General features: G+C 47.4%; 2 protein-coding genes across 5 annotated transcripts in view; one reads left to right on the plus strand and one right to left on the minus strand.

Moving 5' to 3' along the window:
* Nucleotides 1–6049, minus strand: part of LOC129710555 (multidrug and toxin extrusion protein 1-like) — a 36465-nt gene extending 30416 nt beyond the window's left edge. The window contains 1 exon segment of the mRNA XM_055657626.1: nt 5672–6049. Within this exon segment, the coding sequence (XP_055513601.1) occupies nt 5672–5818 (147 nt within the window). The 5' untranslated portion in view covers nt 5819–6049.
* A 5348-nt stretch (nt 6050–11397) lies between these two features.
* Nucleotides 11398–22533, plus strand: part of LOC129710556 (multidrug and toxin extrusion protein 1-like) — a 28175-nt gene continuing 17039 nt past the window's right edge. For 2 of the 4 annotated variants that reach the window (XM_055657627.1, XM_055657631.1), the window contains exons 1-8: nt 11405–11442; nt 11746–11869; nt 13363–13464; nt 13921–13989; nt 17190–17338; nt 18729–18771; nt 20050–20094; nt 22262–22359. In XM_055657627.1, the coding sequence (XP_055513602.1) occupies nt 11414–11442; nt 11746–11869; nt 13363–13464; nt 13921–13989; nt 17190–17338; nt 18729–18771; nt 20050–20094; nt 22262–22359 (659 nt within the window). In that variant the 5' untranslated portion in view covers nt 11405–11413. Of the gene's footprint in view, nt 11484–11745; nt 11870–13362; nt 13465–13920; nt 13990–17189; nt 17339–18728; nt 18772–20049; nt 20095–22261; nt 22360–22533 lie in introns of all 4 variants that reach the window. The other 2 variants (XM_055657628.1, XM_055657630.1) reach the window with 2 other exon arrangements.

Here is a 22533-nt window from a genome sequence, read left to right on the forward strand (position 1 = left end):
AGTTTGTACATTTTCCCTTTGACAGCGTGGGTTTCCTCCGGGTGCTCTGGTTTCAAACCATATTCCAAAGATGTACAGGTTTGTAGGTTCATTGGCTTTGGTAAAATTGGAAATTGTTCCTAGAGTGAAGGATAGTGCTGGTGTATGGGGTGATCGCTGGTCGGCACGGACTCAGTGGGCCGAAGGGCCTGTTTCCACACTGTATCTCTAAACCAGGATGTGCTAAAACCATGAAGAACCTTTATATTCTGTAAAATGTTCAAACTGTACTGATCAACTCCCTTTTTCGAGGATAGCTAACAGAGGCTTTTGGATAGGCACATGGATACTCGGGGAGGGGAGGTATATGGATCACATGTAGGCAGAGGAGATTTAGACAGGGACATGGATAGAAAAGGTTTACAAGGATATGGGCCAAATGCAGGCAAGTGGGACTAGTGTAGATGGGGCATCTTAGTCGCGGTGGGTAAGTTGGGCTAAAGGCCCTGTATGGCTCTACAACTCATTAATTTGACTTGGCATCATGTTCAGCATGGACATTATGGCCTGAAGGTCCTGCTCCTGTGCTGTACTGTTCTACATTTAACAGGCCCCTTGACCAGCTCTGTCATTTAACAAGGATCTGACTGTAAAACCTTCCCTTGCTTGCCATCAATGCCCGTGCTCAGCAAGTATCGTTCTACCTATGCCTTAACAATATTCAAATACTCTGCTTCCACCACCTTTCGAGCAAGAGAGTCCCCAAGGCTTACACAGGGTGTGTAGGAAAGAACTGCAGATGCTGGATTAAATCGAAGGTAGACACAAAATGCTGGAGTAACTCAGCGGGACAGGCAGAATCTCTGGAGAGAAGGGATTGGTGACGTTTCGGGTCGGGTCCAAAGAAGGATCTGAAGAAGGGTCTTGGCCCGAAACATCACCCATTCCTTCTCTCCAGAGATGCTGCCTGTCCCGCTGAGTTACTCCAGCATTTTGTGTCTACCCGAAGGCTTATAAGCCTCTGAGAAAAACATTTCACCTCATCTGTATTGATATTAATCACTATTATTGCCATGTGTACCTAGATACAGTGATGGACAAAAGATCCTGTATTTGGAATGCGCTCTCAGCCCCCTTCTTTACTCCTTGTATACTCATGACATGCAACCAAATACCCATCCAACTCAATTTATAAATTCCAAGACAGTAGCTCCGTAGTTGGCCAGATGATGACGAGATGGAGAACAGGAAATAGATTGAGAACCTCATAACACGATGCTGAAACAACAACCTATCCCTTAATGTCAGCAAGACAAAGGAGATAGTGATTGACTTCAGGAAGTGAAGTGGTACACACATCCCAGTTTGCATTGATGGTGCCCAAGTAGAGATTGTTGAAAGTTTCCAGTTCTTCGGAATAAATATCACCAACAAGTTCTCCTGGACCAGCCATATGGAAGCAATGGCCAAGAAAGAACACAGATGCTTCTACTCCCTTTGAAGGCTCAGGAAGTTCGGCATGTCCCCAACAACCCTTAACGATGCACCGAAGAAAGCATTTTGTCGGGATGCATCGCAGCATGGTTTGGGGAACAGCTCCGTCTATGACTGCAAGAAACTGCAGGGAATTGAGGACCAGAGGAAATAGGTTCATGGTGAAGGGGAAAAGATTTAATAGGCAAACGAGGGATAACATTTTCACACAAAGCATGGTGGGTGTATGGAACAAGTTGCCAGAGGAGGTAGTTGAGGCTGGGACTATCCCATTGTTTAAGAAACAATTAGACAGGTACATGGATAGGACAGGTTTGGAGGGATATGGACCAAGAGCAGGCAAGTGGGACTAGTGTAGCTGGGACATTGTTGGCCGGTGTGGGCGAGTTGGGCCAAAGGGCCTGTTTCCACACTGTATCACTCTATGACTCTAGTTGTGGACGCAGCCCAGACCATAATGCAAACCAACCTCCCTTCCACTGACTCAATCTACATTTCATGCTGCCTTGGGGTCTGCAATGGGGTGGAGGTGAATAGGAGAGGAAACCCGAGCTTATGGAAGGCCATTGCAAAATCCTGATAACATAGGGGAAGATGCTGTTCCTGAGTGTGGCGATGCGCGTTTTCAAGCTTCTGTACCTGCCGGCTGGGAACAGGGAGAAGGAGGCAGGACAAGTTTTGATTTTGTCAGATGCTTTCCTGAGGCAGCGTGAAGTCTAGATGGAGTCAATGACTGGCCACCATTGTGAAAATTGTAAATTGTCCCTCATATGCAGACTAGTGTTAGTGGATGGGGATTGCTGGTCGGCGCGGACTCGGTGGGCCAAAGGGCCTGTGATGGCATTTGCGACTCTCTGTAATTTCTTGCGGTCTTGGGCAGAGCAGTTCCCAAACTAAGTTGCCATGCAACCAAACAGTATGTGTATTCTACAGGTGCATCTGTAGAATTTTATGAAAGTCACTGGAGACACTTACAAATTTACTCATCATTCCTTCTATTGTTTAAGAAAGAACTGCGGATGCTGGAAAAATCAAAGGTAGACAAAAAAGCTGGAGAAACTCAGCGGGTGAGGCAGCATCTATGGAGTGAAGGAATAGACGACGTTCCTGGTCGAGATAAAGAAGGGTCTCGAACTGAAACATTGTCTATTCCTTCGCTCCATAGATGCTGCCTCACCCGCTGAGTTTCTCCAGATTTTTTGTCTGCCATCATTCCTTCCAGCTTAGTCTTGGCTTTAGTTTTAGAGATACAGCACGGAAACAGGTCCTTCGAGCCGCTGAGCCCAGACCAACCAGCAGTCGCCATACACGAACACTATCCTACATATTAGGGACAATTTACAATTTTCACTGAAGCCAATTAACCTACAAACTTGTACGTCTTTGGAGCATGGGATGAAACCGGAGCATCCAGAGAAAACCCACGCAGGCCAAACTCCGTAAGGCAGTACCATTGTGGGTCTCTGGCGCTGTAAGGCAGCAACTCTACCAATGTGCTGCCCTACATTTGTGAATCCAGACCGGATACATTTCTAAGTTGCTCCTCAGTTGTACCGGACTATCATAACCCAGTTGAAGAAGGCAAATCATGTCCAAAGGTCATAAGTTCATAAGTGATAGGAGCTAATTAGGCCATTCGGCCCATCAAGTTCATTCCACCATTCAATCATGGCTGATCTATCCCTCCCTCCTGACCCCATTCTCCTGCCTTCTCCCCATAACCCCTGACACCCGTACTAATCAAGAATCTATCTATCGCTGCTTAAAAATATCCATTGACTTGGCCTCCACGACTTCTGTGGCAAATGATTCCACAGATTCACCACCCTCTCACTAAATAAATTCCTTCTCATCTTCCTAAAGGAACGTCCTTTAATTGTGAGGCTATGACCTCTAGTCCTGGACTCTCCCACTAGTGGGATCATCCTCTCCACATCCACCCTCTCCAAGCTGCACCTACCAAAGCAGGGGGCAGTTATATCAGCATCAACATCAGGTCATTCACCAGTTATTAATAAAGGCCAGTCTTGCCAACAATGCCCATACACTGTGAAACTGCCTTGTTAACCATTACATTATTTTATTATCGTGGCCAACACCTCTCCAGTTATACTCAGTCATTTGATAATCTCAAATGAAAAGGTACAGGCATTTATTTTGAAACTCCCCAACACATGAAGGGCATGGGTTAATTGGATGCTAAATGTGATGCTACACACAATGCCTAGAGAAGTGTGGACCCAATGCTGGTAAATAGGATTAGGCAGAGGTTCAATTGCAACCTCATCCAACCTCATCTACTGTATCCATTGTTCACGATGTGGACCCTTATACATCGACGAGACCAAACGCAGACTGGGCGATTGTTTTGCGGAACACCTTCGCTCAGCCCGTGTGAACCAACCTGATCCCCCAGTTGCTGGACACTTGAATTATCCTTCCCATTCCCACACTGACCTTTCTGTCCTGGGTCTCCTGCACTGTCAGAGTGAGGCTAAATGCAATTGGAGGAACAGCATCTCATATTTTGCTTGGGCAGCTAACAGCCCAGTGGTATGAATATTGATTTATCTCACTTCAGGTAGCCCCGACATTCCCTCTCTCTCTATCCCTCCCCCACCCAAGTCACACCAGTTACTCGTTTTCACCCAACAAACAGCTATGTGTAAGAAGGAACTGCAGATGCTAGTTTAAACCGAAGATAGACAAAAAATGCTGGAGTAACATGGTCTGTCTCCTTCATTATCGTTACCTTCATCACCGTTACGTTTTTGCATATCATTCATTCATTGTTCTTTATCTCTCTACATCATCATCTGTATCTCTCGTTTCCCTTGTCCCTAACCAGTCTGAAGAAAGGTCTTGAGCCACAACGTCACCCATTCCTTCTCTCCAGAGAAGCTGCCTGTCCTGCCGAGTTACTCCAGCTTTTTGTGTCTATTTTACCATCAGGTACTTGATGAGGTGCAGCACCACAGTGGTGCAGCTGATGGAGCTGCTGCCTCACAGCGCCAGAGACCTGGGTTTGATCCAGACCTGGGTGTGCTCTCTGTGTGGAGTTTGCACGTTCTCTCTGTAACTGCGTGGGTTTCCTCCCACATCGCAAAGACATGCAGGTTTGACGGTTAATTGGCCTCTGTAAATTGGCCCAAGTGTGAAGGGAGTGGATACGAAAGTGGGATAGCATAGAACTAGTGTGAACGGGTGATGGTCCGCGTGGACTAGGTTACAGTGTAAGCTACAGTTTAAGGATACAGCATGGATATTAGCCCTTCAGTTCACGCTAGTTCTATGTTATCCCACTTTCTTATCCTCCCCCTACACACGAGGGGCAGTTTACAGATCCAATCCACCTACAACCCCACCCGCCTTTGGAGTGTGGGAGGAAACCCGAGCACCCGGAGGAAACTCACGCGGTCACAGAGAGAACCGTCAAACTCCCACAGACAGCGCCCGAGGTCAGGATCGAACCGGGGTCTCTGGCGCTGTGAGGCAGCAGCTCTGCCAGCTGCGCCATCGTGCCGGCCCCAAGATAGCAACGTGAGTTCTGGACTTGTAGCCACAGTATTCCGATTATTAGTGGAGTTAAACATCGGGCTCATTGCGACTTCTCGGCGCGGACAGTGGCAGACTCAACGTTAAACCGGGATTAAAGCTTCATGCGGGCTGCTTTGTCCTGAATGGTGTGGCGTTTGTTGAGTGTTGGTCGACCTGCACGCAGACCAGGCAACTATGGAGAAAGTTCTATCACACTGGCCTCAAGTAGAGTAGGTTTTGCCCCTTATGTTTTACAAGCGGAAGATAGACACAACATCCTGGAGTAACTCAGCGGGTCAGGCAGCATCTCTGGGGGGAAGAAATAGGCGACGTTTACTTCTGACCCTCCACAGCTTTCCTCCTCCTCGGCTTTCTATTTAGTCTTTATAACACAAGTCTATATTGGGAATCCAACCTATTGTTAGATCAAAACGTATAGGAAGGGACTGCAGATGCTGGTTTACACCCGAAGATAGACAAAAGATGCTGGAGTAACTCAGCGGGCCAGGCAACATCTCTGGAGCACAAGGAATCTTGGATAGGTGGCGTTTCTGGTCGGGACCCTTCTTCTCCAGAGATGCTGCCCACCTCGTTGAGTAACTCCAACATGTCCTTAATTTGGATGTGTACTACAGGTAGTTAGCGTCAGATCTGCACTCACCACCGGACCAGCCACCAGGGATAGTCTTTTCACCTCCTCCCAGAAATTGAGCGGCACCATTCTCTTTATTTGCCTCAGGAGCAAGTCGAACCAATTTGGAGACGAGTGGGGGACGGTGTGCCGGGAAACTTGCATCAAGTCCTCCATGGTTCCAAATCCTCTCCGTCGTCCGACAACCCCAGTCAGCCGTGTTCTCTCTTCGTTAACGATAGACACAAAAAAACCTAGAGTAACTCTGGGGGTCAGACAGCATCTCTGAAGAGAATGACTCGGTAACGTTTCGGGTCATCGGAAGATGTACCTGGAAACAGTCACCAATCCTGGATTCAGTCCAAATCCGTGCCGGCACGCACAAGGACAGGCGTCTCGTTCTTCCCCCCTATCCCATCTCCTGCCTCGTTGGTTTGACAGGCGATATCCCCTTTTTAAGCTACTGGCGGAATAAACAGGACAATATGTAACTGATCAACATGGTGTGGACAGTATTGGCTCGCAGCCATGGATTGGAGCCACAGTGCGTGTAAGAAGGAACTGCAGATGCTGGTTTACACCGAAGAGAACCGTTTCGGGTCTGAAGAAGGGTCTCGACTCAAAGCGTCACCCATTCCTTCGGTCCAGAGATGCTGCCTGTCCCGCTGAGTTACTCCAGCCTTGTGTGTCCAATATCGGAGACACAAGATGCGGGAGTGCGCACCGCTAAAAGATAGTCACTGGGCCAACTCCGCGGGTCAGGCAGCATCTGTGGAAGGGAATGGACAGGCGAGGCTTTGAGTCGGGACCCTTCCAATATACAACCCAAAGACGTTCCGGTTTGTAGGTTAATTTGCTTGGTATAATTGTTTTTAAAAAAATCCCCAGTGTGTGTCGGATAGTGTTACTGTGCGGGGATCGGTTGTCGGCACGGAATCGGTGGGCCGAAGGGCCAGCTTCCGCGCTGCATTTCAAAACAAACCCCCCAAATGTCCACCCACCGCTGACCGATCCACAGAGTTGATCTCGGTTAATTCTGATTAGTACGGGTGTCAGGAGTTTTGGGGAGAAGGCAGGAGAGTGAGATAGATCAGCCATGATTTGAATGGCGGGATAGACTTGATGGGCCGACTGGTCTAATTCTGCTCCAAGAACCTGTGAGTTCCTCCAGCTGTCCTCCTTTTACTTTTGGAGTAGATGTCGGGTGGGTCTCAAACATTAAAGTGCGAGTCACTTCGCGCTGCGACAATTTGAGCGACAAATTGACTTCAAATGTCAAAGATCGAATGTCACAGTGCTGGAGTAACTCAGCGGGTCACATGCGGTATCTCTGGAGAAAAGACAAAGTCGACGTTTCAGGTCGAGACCCTTCTTCAGACGTCTGAAACCCGAAGCGTCGCTCATCCACCCATGTTCTCCGGAGGTGCTGCCCGACCCGCTGAGTTACCCCAGCATTTTGTGTCTACCTTCAGCGCAAACCGGCATCTGCAGTTCTTCCTGTAGACTTAAAATGTCACTTGGACGCACCAAGAACCTCCGAGGTTTGGGGGACAGAGCGAGAACCTCCGAGGTTTGGGTTTGAGGAGTGAGATTTGAGGTCCGGGCCAGTCACACAAGGAAAATAGGCAACAAGAAAACGCTCCAAATGTTGACCAAAGTTGACCAATTCCCTCACTCTCCGTCTCTCCCCCATCCTAGATCTCCAATGAGTTTCACTGTTCTGCTGATTAAATGATACTGATTATATGCCTCTTGTCACCTCCCCCCAACCCCCAACATACAACGATCCATTCTACATTTCCTTTATCAACATCTGTCGTTTTCACACCTCACCCCTCCATATCTCTAGACTCCCACTCCCGTGACTCTGTCTGAAGAAGGGTCTTGACCCGAAACGTCCCCATTCCTTCTCCCCAGAGATGCTGCCTGTTCCGCTGAGTTATTCCAGCATTTTGTGTCTAACTTTGGTGTAAACCAGCCCTTCCTGTTGTATACTGACTTTTCCTTTGAAGGTAATCCCAGGGTGTAAGTATCTGTCTCTTTTTCCAAATCTGAATCAAGCTATTTTGTCCGGAACAAATGTATAAAGTTTCAAATCGTTGACCTAAAATGAATCAATCAATAGATTGATTAGGAAACTCCCCCCCTCCACATCCCTCTGGTAAGAGACATTGTTGTCATAAATATTAGAAGCATTGCCTGACTCTCTGCAGTAATATTTGTGCTCGCAATATGTTTGCTGAGGCTCTTAATTTCTGCGCAAAATTCCTGTTAAAAATAACATGCTCAAATTATTTACATTGAAGCCACTGTTCAGTTCATAAAACTGCACATAGTTAGTTCAATTTATTATTGTCACGTGTACTGAAGTACAGTGAAAAGCTTTTGTTTGCGTGCTGTCCAGTCAAGTACAAGTCTAAAGGTGAATGCAATCAAGCCGTCCACATAAAGGCTACAGCCTTCAGTGCAAGGTATAACATCGGTAAAGTCCGATTAAAAATAGGTCCAATGTCTCCAATAAGGTGAATGGGAGGTCAGGACCACACTCTAGTTGGTGGCAAGACAAGTCAATTCACTGATAACAGCTGGGATGAAACTGTCCCTTGAATCTGGAGGTGTGCGTTTTCAAACTTCCGTACCTCTTGCCTGATGGGAGAGGGGAGAAGAGGGAGTGACCAGGGTGAGACTGGTCCTTGATTATGCTGCTGGCCTTGCTGAGGCAGCGTGAAGTGTAGATGGAGTCGATGGAAGGGAGGTTGGTTTGTGTGATGGGTCTGGGCTGCGTCCACAATTCTCTGCAATTTCCCCCGGTCTTGGAAGGAGCTGTTCCCAAACCGGGCCGTGATGCATCCCAATTAGATGCTTTCTACGGCGCATCTGTAGAAGTTGGTGAGGGTTGTTCGGGACTTGCCGAGCTTCCGAAGTCTCCTCAGGAAGTAGAGGAGTTGGTGCTGTTGGTATAAAACTGGTCATGGCAGAGTGTTGGCTCCTCTCTACAGGAAGGAGGTGGAGGATTTGGTGTGGTCACAACAGTTATTCTAGCAATGAAGAATTTTCCAGCGTGAGGAAAGACTGGGGGGGGGGAAAGAACAGACGGAATAAATAAAGGGAATGTGTTTCTGATGGCGGAAGCACCGACCAGCAGAGAGGATGGATTGAAGGAATTGGCAAAGGAACAAAAGTCACGATTGATGCAGCAGAGAATGAGGCCCTTCAACCCAAGTCGACCATGCCGACCAAATCACTGTCTTGGTCTTCCCAGGACTGAAACAGCGTGGTTGAACCATTAGTTTGGGCCTGGTTAGTTTGGATGGGACATCTTGGCCTCATGGACAAGTTGGGCAGAAGGGCCTGTGTTCATGGTGTATGACTCTATAACTATAAGTATAAATGTAGACGGCATGGGTGGAAATTCGAAGGGGGGGGGATGGGGGGGAGCCTGGGTGCGAGGACGTGTCCCCCCCATGTTTTGAGAGGTGGTGGACAATCCCCCCCACCCCAGTTTGTCTTGTATGTTGAAACGTAACTTAGGCCTATTCCCTGGCCCCTTCCGCCACCAGATTTTATCCGGCCCGCAGTAAGCTCAGTGCAGAACGGAGCCAGTCGGGGAGCACGGCGGCCCGGAGCTGCTCGTAGTGTTGTTACCGGGTAGGTCCCTCGAATTGTCCGCCGAGACATCACAGGGCCACCGTGAAGAAGGGTGCAATGTGGGTGCGGTGGCGTGGGGGTCAGTGGCGGCCAAAATTAGTCCACGGCAGGGGCAGCAGTCAGAATGGGTCGGCAGCAATTTGTGACGTGCAGTCAGATTCAGTTTCAGATTCAGATTCAATTTTAATTGTCATTGTCAGTGTACAGTACAGAGACAACAAAATGCATTTAGCATCTCCCTGGAAGAGCGACATAGCAAATGATTTGAATAAATAATAAGAAGTGTCCGGGGGGGGTGGTGATTGGCAGTCACCAAGGTACGTTGTTGAGTAGAGTGACAGCCGCCGGGAAGAAGCTGTTCCTCGACCTGCTGGTTCGGCAACGGAGAGACCTGTAGCGCCTCCTGGATGGTAGGAGGGTAAACAGTCCATGGTTGGGGTGAGAGCAGTCCTTGGCGATGCTGAGCGCCCTCCGCAGACAACGCTTGCTTTGGACAGACTCAATGGAGGGGAGCGAGAACCGGTGATGCGTTGGGCAATTTTCACCACCCTCTGCAATGCCTTCCGGTCGGAGACAGAGCAGTTGCCATACCATACTGTGATGCAGTTGGTAAGGATGCTCTCGATGGTGCAGCGGTAGAAGTTCACCAGGATCTGAGGAGACAGATGGACCTTCTTCAGTCTCCTCAGGAAGAAGAGATGCTGGTGAGCCTTCTTGACCAGAGTTGAGGTATTGTGGGTCCAAGAGAGGTCATCGGAGATGTTGACTCCCAGGAACCTGAAGCTAGAAACACGTTATCATGGCTGCATGGTAATTCAGTTGTACCTTAATAGGTACACAATAAAAGAGCTTCGAAACCTTTGAGATACAGCACCCATTGAGTTCGTACCGACCAGCGATCCCCACACACTAACGCTACCCTACACACACTAGGAACAATTTACAAATATACCAAGCCAACCTACAAACCCATACATCTTTGGAGTGTAGGAGGAAACTGGTGATCTCTGTACAGACATCACCAGTTGTCAGGATCGAACCCGGATCTCTGGTGCCGTAAGGCACAACTCTACCGATCTGCCACTGTGCTACCCCATCCCTGTTCTCCAGATGAGGCTTTCCATTCTAGGGCATCTAAAATGTCCTCTCTCCTTACTAGGCATGGTTCATTCCCCCCCTCTCCTTTCTCACCGCTGTTGTGGATCCGTGCCTGCTTCATTTTTCACAGTCTAGCTCTCACCCCTTCCTGCCCCAGACACAACAAGGATAAAGCTCCCCTGGTCCGTACCTTTCACCACATCTTCCACTTCACTTGCATCAGCTTTAACATTATCCCAGCACAGTTCCATCTTCCCATCTCATCCCTTTCTGTCCCATTTCTTCACGTCATTAAGCCAGAAAGATCGCAGAGACGATTTACGAAGATGTTTCCAGGACATGAGGGAGAGGTTTGACTTTATTTCTTGGAGCCCAGGAGGCTGAGGTGATCTAGGGAAGGGTGGGCTTGGTCTAGGGGAGGTGGGCGTGGTCTAGGGGAGATGGGGGTGGTCTAGGAATGGGTGTGCGGGGTGTGGGTGTGCATGGTCTAGGGATGGGTGGCCATGGCCTGGGGGAAATGGGCATGGTCTAGGAGAGATGGGGGTGGTCCAGTGATGTTCCCGATGTTGGGGAAGTCCAGGACAAGGGGTCACAGCTTAAGGATAAGGGGGAAATCCTTTAAAACCGAGATGAGGAGAACTTTTTTCACACAGAGAGTGGTGAATCTCTGGAACTCTCTGCCACAGAGGGTAGTTGAGGCCAGTTCATTGGCTATATTTAAGAGGGAGTTAGATGTGGCCCTTGTGGCCAAGGGGATCAAAGGGTATGGAGAGAAGGCAGGTACGGGATACTGAGTTGGATGATCAGCCATGATCATATTAAATGGCGGTGCAGGCTCGAAGGGCCGAATGGCCTACTCCTGCACCTAATTTCTATGTTTCTATGTTTCTATGGGTGGGCATGGTCTATGCTGAGTGGGCGTGGTCTATGGAAAGTGGGCGTGTCTTGGGAAGGTGGGTGTGGTCTAAGAAGGGGGTGGGCGGGGTTATTGGGTGACCACCCCCCCCCTAGGGTTGAGCCAGTCGGATGGAGCGTGGATGTGAGCGGCGGGAAAGGTGTCGCCGTGTTATCAGAGCGGTCCATAGTCTAGTCCAGGGTGCGGGCAAACGGGGCGCGGGAGGGAATGCGGGCGAGTAATGGGGTGACGGTGTGGCCAGGGGGAGTGAGGATACAGTGAGGGGAGTGGAGGATACAGTGAGGGGCCGGAGGGAGCATTGTGAGGGGGACGTTGCCCCCAGGTCCCAGCGCCCGACGTCTCCTTCTCCCACCCACATCAGTCTCTGCCGTCCCGCAGCGGCCGTGGGAAGCGCCGCGCCGTCGGATTAAAGACTTAAATCCCTTTGGTTTCTCCGCCCCAGCAGCTCTACCATGGCCGCAGCGACCCCGGTGACCGGCAGCCGGGTGCTGACCAAACTGACCGGCCTGCCGGCGGGCAGCGTGTGGGGGGAAGTGAGCGGACTGTGCCGTCTGGCCGGACCCGTGGTGAGTCCGTCAGTCCCTCCCCAGTCCAGGCGCTCGCTGTCTCCCAGTCAGCGACCTGAACAAACCAAATACAAGACGTTTAGTAATCATTAATGCATTTATTATATTTATAAATATAGTTAATATTGTTAATAATTTATTTAAATATAATGTATGTATATTATTTATATCCTATAATATATATTGTATGGTATTATATCATATTATATAATAATATAGCATAATGATAACATAGAATAAGATTATAGAATAAGGTTATAGATACAGAAAAATAGGTGCAGGAGCAGGCCATTCGGCCCTTCAAGCCAGCACGGCCATTCAATATGACCATGGCTCATCATCTAAAATCAGTACCACGTTCCTGCTTTTTCCTCATATCCCTTGATTCATTTGGTCCTAAGAGCTAAATTTAACTCTCTTGAAAACATCCAGTGAATTGGCCTCCGCTGCCTTCTGTGGCAGAGAAATCCACAGATTTGCAACTCTCTGGGTGAAGATGTTTTTCCTCATCTCAGTCCTAAATGGCCTGCCCCTTATTTTTAAACTGTGACCCCTGGTTCTGGACTCCCCCAATATCGGAAACATTTTTCCTGCATCTAGCCTATCCAATCCTTTAAGAATGTTATATGTTTCTATAAGATCTCCTCTCATCCTTCTAAATTCCAGTGAATGTAAGCCCAGTCAACCCATTCTGTCGACATATGTCAGTCCCGCCATCCCGGGGATTAATCTGGTGAATCTACGCTGACACCCTCAATAGCAATAATGTCCTTCCTCATATTAGGAGACCAAAATTGCACACAATACTCAAGGTGCGATCTCACCAGGGCCCTATACAACTGCAGTAGGATCTCCTTGAGGATGTAACAAGTAGAATGGATGTGGATTCCCTTCATCCCACTGGAATGGATAAGTGAAATCCCGAGGATTCCTCCCTCCCACTGGATCCTCGGTCTCCTAGTATTTCTGGGAGATTGTTTATGTCTTCCTTAGTGAAGACCGAACCAAAGTACTGTCATACTGTTCTGCCATTTTCTTGTTTCTCATTATAAATGTACCTGTCTCTGATTGTAAGGGACCTGCTAACCACTAATCTTTTCCTTTTTACATATCTAAATAAGCTTTTACAGTCAGTTTTTATATTCCCCGCAAGCTTTCTTTCATGCTATTTCCCCCCCCCCTTAATTAACGGCTTTTCCCTCCTCAAATTAAGTATAGTTTGCCAGTCTATCCTAGCCAATTCCCGTCTCATACTTTCTCAGGCCATTATGTGGTAAAGTGTAGCGTTGGTGAACAAAATAGTTGGGTAGACCACCCACGCAATGATGACTCCTTCCCATAGACAAAGGCATGGAGGCATAGGTAATGGAAAAAAAGCTCTACATTATGGCGGGCTTGGAATTCGTTGAGGTGGAGGCAGAAGGGAAGGGAGGCCTCTGTTGAGGACAGACCATTCTGTATCGGAAAGCTAATCTTTTGCTTTTCTTTGACAGGTCGTATCACACCTGCTGATCTTCTCTATAGGTACAGTCAGTGCCATATTCTGTGGGCATTTGGGAAAGATTGAGTTGGATGCTGTTGCTCTTGCCACGTCGGTGAGTTCGGTTTAGTTTAGAGATACAGCGCGGAAACAGGCGCTTCAGCCCACCGAGTCCGCACCAACCCGCGATCCCCACACATTAACACTATCCTCCACACACCAACCACAATTTCACATTGTATACCAAGCCAATTTACCTCCAAACCTCTACGTCTTTGCAGTGTGGGAGGAAACAGAAGATCTCGGAGTACACCCACGCAGGTGACGGGGAGAACGTACAAACTCCGTACAGACAGCACCCATAGTCAGGATCGAACCTGGGTCTCGGGCGCAGTGAGGCAGCAACTCTCCCACTGTGCCACTGTGCCACAAAAAACATGTTAAAATCTCCAGGGGAGTGCACGAGATGGATCATTGTGTCCCGTTGTCGAGTTAGGATTAGGATCACATTTTGATACTTTATTGACTGCAGCAACTACATTATAATTGTGCTTCACTTCTTTTTGTGCAGGTTGTCAATGTATCAGGTATGTCCGTAGGTGTTGGGTTAGCCTCGGCCTGTGACACGCTCATATCTCAGGTATGTGCACACTGCTCGCGTGTATAATGATAAAGATTCTCCCTCAAGCATCAGCACTGCATTTCTGCATCTGCCCGAAGGTTAAAACATCCAACATTACAATGTGGACCAATTCGTGGCAACATTTTACATAGTTAACTATGTATTTGCATTCAAATGTAAATTTAGATGAGACACTGGTCCCGTTTTCTCTGCTTGGTTAATTTATCTGGAAGGCCACATTGTTGCTGGAAATTTATCTTCAAAGTCGACGTTTGACTTGGTTTAGTTCAGAGATACAGCATGGAAACGGGTTCACCGGTTCACCAAGTCCTTGCTGATCATCGGTCACCCGTTCATGCTACTTGGCCATTGAATCCAAGTGCAATAATTAATGGAGGCACAAAGAGGTCAGGAGTTATGGGGAGAAGTCAGGAGAATTGATACATCAGCCACGATTGAATGACGGAGTAGATGGATGAGCCAAATGGCCTAATTCTGTTTCTATAACCTAAGGGGCTGTAGCTGCTGGTTTACCAAAAAAAAGACACAGTGCTGGAGTGATTCAGCGAGTGAGGTAACAGCATCTGTGGAGAACATGAATAGGTGATGTGCCGGGTTGGCACCCTTCTCCACACTAATTGTGTGTCAAGTCAAGTTTATTCGTCACATACACATACGAGATGTGCAGTGAAATGAAAAGTGGCAATGCTCGCGGACTTTGTGCAAAAAGACAAACAGCAAACAAACAACCAAAGAAACTACAAACAGAATCACATATTCTTTTACATGTTAAATATTGTGGGCGGAAGGAAAAAGGTTCAGTAAAGTTAGTCCCTAATGAGATAGGAGTTTACAGTCCGAATTGCCTCTGGGAAGAAACTCCTTCTCAACCTCTCCGTTCTCACAGCATGGCAACGGAGGCGTTTGCCTGACCGTAGCAGCTGGAACAGTCCGTTGCATGGGTGGAAGGGGTCTCCCATGATTTTATTGGCTCTGGAGTTGCACCTCCTGATGTATAGTTCCTGCAGGGGGGGCGAGTGAAGTTCCCATAGTGCGTTCGGCCGAACGCACTACTCTCTGCAGAGCCTTCTTGTCCTGGGCAGAGCAATTCCCAAACCAGATGGTAATATTTCCGGACAAGATGCTTTCTACAGCCGCATGTGCGTGGGAGCGAGGGGTGGGGGGGGGTTGAGAGAAAGCTGAAGAGAGTAGGGGCAGAACAAAGCCTGGCAAGTGATAGGTGGATACAGGGGGGGGGGAATTGTTTGCTAGATCCATGTTCTCCAGAGATGTTGTCTGACCTACTGTCATATCTGCACACTTCTCATAGATGAACACATGTATAATGCAAAGGCTTTTCTCCCTTGAGCATCAGCACTATATTTTTGCATGTGCCCTAAATTTAAATCATCCATCATTACTGCTGGTACACTTACATCGGCAAATTTGTTCCATTTCTACCTTCGTTATTCAAAATAATTGCAGGCACAATCATTGTTCGACCAATTTAAAATGTATTTAGATGTCTTCACGTTCCAACAGCAAATTGCTTCTTTAAATGGTTCAGGCATTTATGGTTTCCTGTGCTAAATAGCCGAACAGAGGTCAGCAAAAGAATGAGTCTGATTGCAATGAGTGAGACCAACGGGGTTATTTCCACAGACGGGTGATGATGGAAGAAGGGGCCACAGTCTCAAGATCAAATGTTGGCCTTTTAGCATTGGAAGAGATATTAAGTTAAATCAAGCAATATGGGGATATTGGCCGTTCGGACATGGCTTGGATCCATGTTCGTAAGTTCATGTTCATAAGTGATAGGAGCAGAATTAGGCCATTCGGCCCATCAAGTCTGCCATTCAATCATGGCTGATCGATGGCCCTATTTTCCTGTCCTATCCCCATAACCCCTGACACCCGTACTAATCAAATGTGTAAATTTATTTGTTTAAGAAGGAACTGCAGATGCTGGAAAATCGAAGGTACACAAAAATGCTGGAGAAACTCAGCGGGTGCAGCAGCATCTATGGAGCGAAGGAAATAGGCCCGAACGTTGCCTATTTCCCTCACTCCATAGATGCTGCTGCACCCGCTGAGTTTCTCCAGCATTTTTGTGTAAACTTATTTCATGTGTTACGCACCTATGTTCTTGTGAACAATGGAACAAGCTGTTCTTAGGTCCACAGGTCAATGTGGAAATCCATTTCAAGTATTGATTCTCACCTCTGGGACAATACTTCCTAATTTGGGCTGTAATTTACCTTTTATGAGTTTAAACTGTAAGTCTTCAAAGATAGTCATAGAGTGGTACTTTGGCCCAACTTGCCCACACCGACCAACATACCCCATCTTGCCTGCATGGCGGACCTATCTTTACTTCTCAACCCCATTCTCCTGCCTTCTCCCCATAGCCTCTGACACCCGTACTAGTCAAATATGAAAGCAATAGACAATTATAAAAGCAATAGGTTTATCTTTGGATAAAATGGAAGAAACTGGCAACGCCAAACCTGCACTAAAACGGGATCCAGTCCACTATGCATTAAAACATCCATTACAGAAAACTATCTTCTCACACTTTCATTAGTTGTAGCACAACACCTGAGCCTTCACTTTTCACTGGGCGGCAACTGGCATTTCTACGTGAGGTGATTTTTCATTAAAAATACGTTTTTATTTTGTAGACGCGTGAGACTGCAGCTGCTGGAACTTGGAGCATGCTGCTGGGAAAAACTTGGGAGGTGGAGGCAGCATCCATGGAGGCAAAATGATGACGGTCAAAACATCAACCATCCCTTTACCTCCACAGATGCTGCCTGAACCTCTGAGTTCCTAGACCAGTGTGTGTTTTTGCTGCATTCTTGTTGCTTGTAGTATTTTGTTGCAGTAAAGGGCCCGTCCCACTTTCACCACCTAATTCACAACCTCTGCCGAGTTTGCCCTTGACACGTACTCGCAGCATGGTCGTCACGAGGTCGTAGCAGGCCGTGATGCTAGTCGTAAGTACTCGTGGCATCAAGTAGGTCGGGGCGTTTTACTAGCCTGATGAAAAATGTCCACGAGTAAAAAAGGTCGAGAATTAGGTCGTGAAAGTGGGACAGGCCCTTAAGTTATTCGAGTGTAATAACAGTGTGCATCTGATTTATGTAATCCTTTCAAAAGATATTGTGACTTTGCAACACAGACTGCATGGACCAAGAATCGTTTGTTCTAATTTTCAGACGTATGGCAGCAAAAATCTGATGCGAATTGGGGTGATTCTCCAACGAGGGATTCTCATTCTGCTGATTTTCTGCTTTCCCTGCTGGGCAATCTTCATTAATACTGAACTCATCCTGTTGGTCTTCAAACAACCTCCTCAAGTTGCAAAGTGAGTGGGATTGTTGTTTCGCTGAGTGGAGTTTGCGCATTATCCTTTATGGTGAACAAAAGTGGGCTTGGTCCCTGTGAATGAGCAATGTGTTACACCAAGAGTGCACAGTCTGGGCCTGGCTACACATTTCATGTGAGATAGGCCCTGGGGCTGAAGCTCTACATTAAGACGAGCCTGGAATTCTTTGAGATGGGGGCAGGAGGGAAGGGAGGTCTCTGTTGAGGACAGACCATTCTGTATCAGAAAGCTAATCTTTTGCCCTTCAGCCCCAGGGCGACATGCTGGCATAGTGGTAGAGTTGCTGCCTAACAACATCAGAGACCGAGATTCAATCCTGATGACAGGTGCTGTCTGTACATTGTTTGTTCATACCTGTGACCGCGTGGGTTTTCTCCGGGCTCGTCGGTTTCCTCCCACTTACAGGTTTGTAGGTTAATTAACTTTGGTAAAATTGTCCCTTGTAGGATCGTGCTAGTGTGTGTGGTGATCACTGGCCGGCGTGGGCTGAATGGCCTGTTTCCACGCTGTATCTCTGAAGTCTAAAGTACCATCATTAGTGCTGTACTCCTTCAATACTACAATATCCAGTATCGACATGGGTGCTGTCTGCGAGGAGTTTGCATGTTCTCCCTGTGATCACATGCGATTGCTCTGAAAATATGCTCAGTCGATCCATTCTTTCATCATATGTCAGTCCCGCCATCCCGTGAATTAACCTGTTGAACTTACGCTGCACTCCCTCAACAGCAAGAATGTCCTTCCTCAAATTAGGAGACCAAAGCTGCACACAATACTCTAGGTGCAGTCTCACCAGGTCCCTGTACAACTGCAGTGGCACCTCCTTGCTCCTATACTCGAGGTGCTATTCCAATTGTTGATACCTGTAGCAATACCAACCCACCTTGCTTCTGTTTTGTGTTAAGAATTTCATTGTTTCATTGTCTGTACATGGATCGTCTGGGCTTACATTCACTGGAATTTAGAAAGATGAGAGGGAATCTGATAGAAACATAAAAAATTCTTTAGGGATTGGACAGGCGAGATGCAGGAAGAATGTTCCCAATGTTGGGGGAGTCCAGAACTAGGGGTCAGAGTCTAAGAATAAGTGGTCGACCATTTAAGACTTAGATGAGGAAAGTCTTTTTCACCCAGAGAATTGTGGATCTGTGGAATTCTCTGCCACAGAAGGCAGTGGAGGCCAATTCATTGGATGTATTCAAGAGAGAGTTAGATATAGGTCTTCAGACTAATGAAATCAAGGGATATGAGGAGAAAGCAAGAAGGGCCAAATGGCCTACTCCTGCAACTATTTTCTATGTTTTTTTTTTTATTCTATGTGACGCCACTTAGTCTGTGTTTGAATTAACAACTTCTGTCTCTCTTGCAGGCTTGCACAGCACTATGTGAATATACTTATTCCTGGTCTTCCCGTGAGTGAATTATTACAGGCAAACAAAGTCTGATTGATGTGTACACAATATTGGTTGATTAGTATGGCCTTTAATATCAGCGCCCGCATGTATAACGTATGCAAAATGAATCTCACTGTGCAATGTGGCGTGATAACATTACAAAAGCAGAGTACAGATAGGGTGACACAGTGGCACAGCGGTAGAATTACTGCCATACAACGCCAGAGACCCGGGTTTGATCTTGACTATGGGTGCTGTCTGTACAGAGTTTGTACGTATACCCCGTGACTGCGTGGGTTTTCTCCGGGTGCTCCGGTTACCTCCAACACTCCAAAGACGTACAGGTTTGTAGGTTAATTTGGCCTTGGTACAAATTGTAAATTGTTCCTAGTCCGTAGGATAATGCTGGTGTGCAGGGTGATCACTGGTCGGTGTTGGCTTGGTGGGTCGAAGGACCTGTTTCCGTGCTGTATCTCAAAACTAAACTAAAAGCAGGTATGTCAATAATCCCAGAAATGAGTAGGTTAACATAGGATGAGCGTTTGATGGTACTGGGCCTGTACTCGCCGGAGTTTAGAAGAATGAGGAGGGACCTCATTGAAACGTACAGAATAGTGAAAAGCTTGGATAGAATGAATGAATGTTGAGGATGTTTCCATTGGTGGGAGAGGCTAGGATTAAAGGTCACAGGCTCAGAATTAAAGGACATTCTTTGAGGAAGGAGTTGAGGTGGAATTTATTTAGTCAGAGGGTGGTGAATCAATGGAATTTATTTGCCACGGAAGGCTGTGGAGGCAAAGTCAGTGGATATATTTAAGGCAGAGATAGATAGGTGCTTGATTAGTATGGCTGTCTGAAGTTATGGGGAGAAGGCAGGAGAATGGGGTTAGGAGGGAGAGATAAATCACCCATGATTGAATGGCCTAATTCTGCTCCTATCACTTATGATCTCAAGCACTTTACACAAGAGATCAGACAATTTTATACCTCATGGGTCTGTAGTTTGGACCATTGCAACCTGGATGGTCCAATCTCCAATAACCCATGAGATTAAATGGCAGGTTCAATGCTACATCAGAATATAGGACTGGAGTTGACTAGACAGGACTTGGGTCTACAGCACCATTCAATAAGCACATAGCTAGTCTGATCTTTGGCCTCGACTCTATTTTCTGCCTGATCCACACTCCCCTTCAATCCAAGCAGTCAGATTTGTGTTTTCATGACCTGTGAGTATAACTCTTGTCCATCCTGCCGGTGTTTGTAACTTTTGCGTTCTTCATCTTTCTTTCTTAGGCGATGTTTCTTTTTGAGTTGGAGACCAAATACCTTCAGAATCAGGCAAGTAGTTTTCTTCATGTGTGTCTTTCTTCCTGGCAGCAGAATACGGGATTTATTAAGTTGAGGTGTGACTGTTCGACCTATTCAGCATCTTTGGAATGCAAGCTGTGAGCTTGAGAGATGCAGCATAGATAGAGGCCCTATGGCCCGACTCCACGCTGAGCATCAAACACCCGTTTACACCAATCCTACACTAATCTAATCCAGCTTTATTCTCTCCATATCCACACTTCCTTTGGGAGGAAACCCAGGCGGTCACGGGGAGAACGTTCAAACTCCACACAGACATCGTCCGAGGTCAGGATCGAACCGGGGTCTCTGACGTTGTGACGCAGCACCTCGACCAGTTGCGTCACTGTGGCACGTTTCTTTGGCTTTATGGCACTGACCTTGTGACTTAACCAGAGGAGACCAGACCCGGGCAATACATTTCTCTGACAGTGCGCCATCCTGTCTTTGTGGGCATTAGGTTTCCCCACTTGAGAACACTAGAGAAGCACCTTCACCTGAAGGTGTGAAGCATTTGAGGAAGGTCGATCCACTTCCCATTTAAAGAATACTAGACCAAGTGCAGACCCGTTGGGTCTGTTCCCCCAACGTGTGGTTGCAGGGGAGGGGAGTGCTGGGGGGGGGGGGGCCATACGGCGTCACACACACTAACTACCCCCCTGCACAAATGCTAACTACCGCCCTTGATATTATATTAATATTATTAATTTGCTTCTTTTAACCCATAACTGCCCTATCCACTGATGCATAGCCCCCAACTCGTCTAGAGAGGGAGGAAGGGGGGTAGAGAGTGAGGGCAGAGAGAGAATGGGGAGAGGCAGTGACAGAAGGGCAAGAGACAGAGGGAGGTGGGGGGGGGGGGTGGTGAGAGATGGAAGGAGAGAGAGTGGGGAGGAGAGAGATGGGGAGAGGGGGGAAGTGAAGGGGTGTGGGGGGGGGGGAAGGGGGTAGGGAAGGGAGTTCAGGTGTGGGGGAGGGCAGGGGGTGGGGGAGAGAGAGAGGGGGGGGAGAGAGAAGGAGAGAGATATGGGGGAGAGAGAGCGAAATGCAACCGTGCATCACGTGTTCAGAATGCTCTGAAAATGAAGCGTGCGCGTCTCATGTACGAAAGCCGTCGGCAGCTCCATGGAATTCAGGAGAGGAGCCTGAACCACACACACTACCCCCCCTCCCCCCGCGCACACACACACACGCGCGCACACACAGTGGGTCGATCTAAGCTGTCAATGAAAACAGCAAATTTATTTTAAAAAACTGTCAGAAAAGTTAATGTTAAGAATTAGTAATGGCCAGGTCCAAAGGTATTGTGAAGTCAGCGGGCGGGGCCACGTGTAACCAGCAGCCAGGCTAGTGGGGTGGGGCCAGGCAGGTGCAAAGGCATTGTGAGATCAGCAGCTGAGCGACCTCAATATTTTTTTTAAACGTCAGTTTGATGATACATTTTAGTAAATATCTCGGGAAATAATCGACCAAGCTTATAGAGGATTGGATTGTTGAAATCATAAGGAAACTTTCTACCAGAAGATGTAAAACTTTCACAGTTATTATTAAGTCAGCGGCTGGGCAGCAGTCTGATTTTTTTTTTAAAAGGTCACATTGCCCCCCCCCCCCCCTCTGTCTTTATGTCTCTAAAGCACTGCGGACTGCTAGAAACTTAAATACAGAATTTACAATTAACAAAGAAGTAAACAATTAAATCTTTCAGGACAAGAGGTACACCTCTTGAAAGAGTGCACCATGCACAATGCTCTTGTAATTTTGTCCGGATGACAGGACAATAAGCTATATTGACATGACAATAAACTCTCTTGACGACTTGACTTGTCATGGACCAGCAATTACATTTTGTCAGCTCTGCGGCACCCTGCTGTTTTAGATAAATGATAGGAGCAGAATTGGTCCATTTGGCCCATCAAGTCCATGCCGCCTTTCAATCATGGCTGATCTATCTATCTCTCCCTCCCAATCCCATTCTCCTGCCTTCTCCCCATAACCCCTGATACCCGTACTAATTGTAGGTTAGTAGGTTAATTGGCTTTGGTAAAATTGGAAATTGTCCCTAGTGTGTAGGATAGTGTTAAGTTCTGAGGCTATGGCCTAGACTCTCCCACTAGTAAATGGGCATCTTGATTTTTTTTTTTCCCCCCTCCCACTTCAGGGAATCGTTCTGCCTCAGATTTGCACGGGTACCGTGACCAACATCTTTAACGCTGTGATCAATTACCTCTTGCTGTTCGTGCTGGACCTGGGAATTCAGTAAGTAGCAGACTACTCGGTTTTTCTTCCAAGAAAGAAATGCAAACACGTAAGGGCCTGTCCTACTTACGCGACTTTTCCGGTAGCTAAGGGCACCCGTCATAGGTCGCCGAATATTTTCAACGTGTTGAAAATTCAGCGGCAACCCGAAAGATGCTACGGCTCTTTGGGTGA

Source organism: Leucoraja erinacea, chromosome 28 (genome assembly GCF_028641065.1).
Source record: "Leucoraja erinacea ecotype New England chromosome 28, Leri_hhj_1, whole genome shotgun sequence".
Lineage (NCBI taxonomy): Eukaryota > Metazoa > Chordata > Chondrichthyes > Rajiformes > Rajidae > Leucoraja > Leucoraja erinaceus.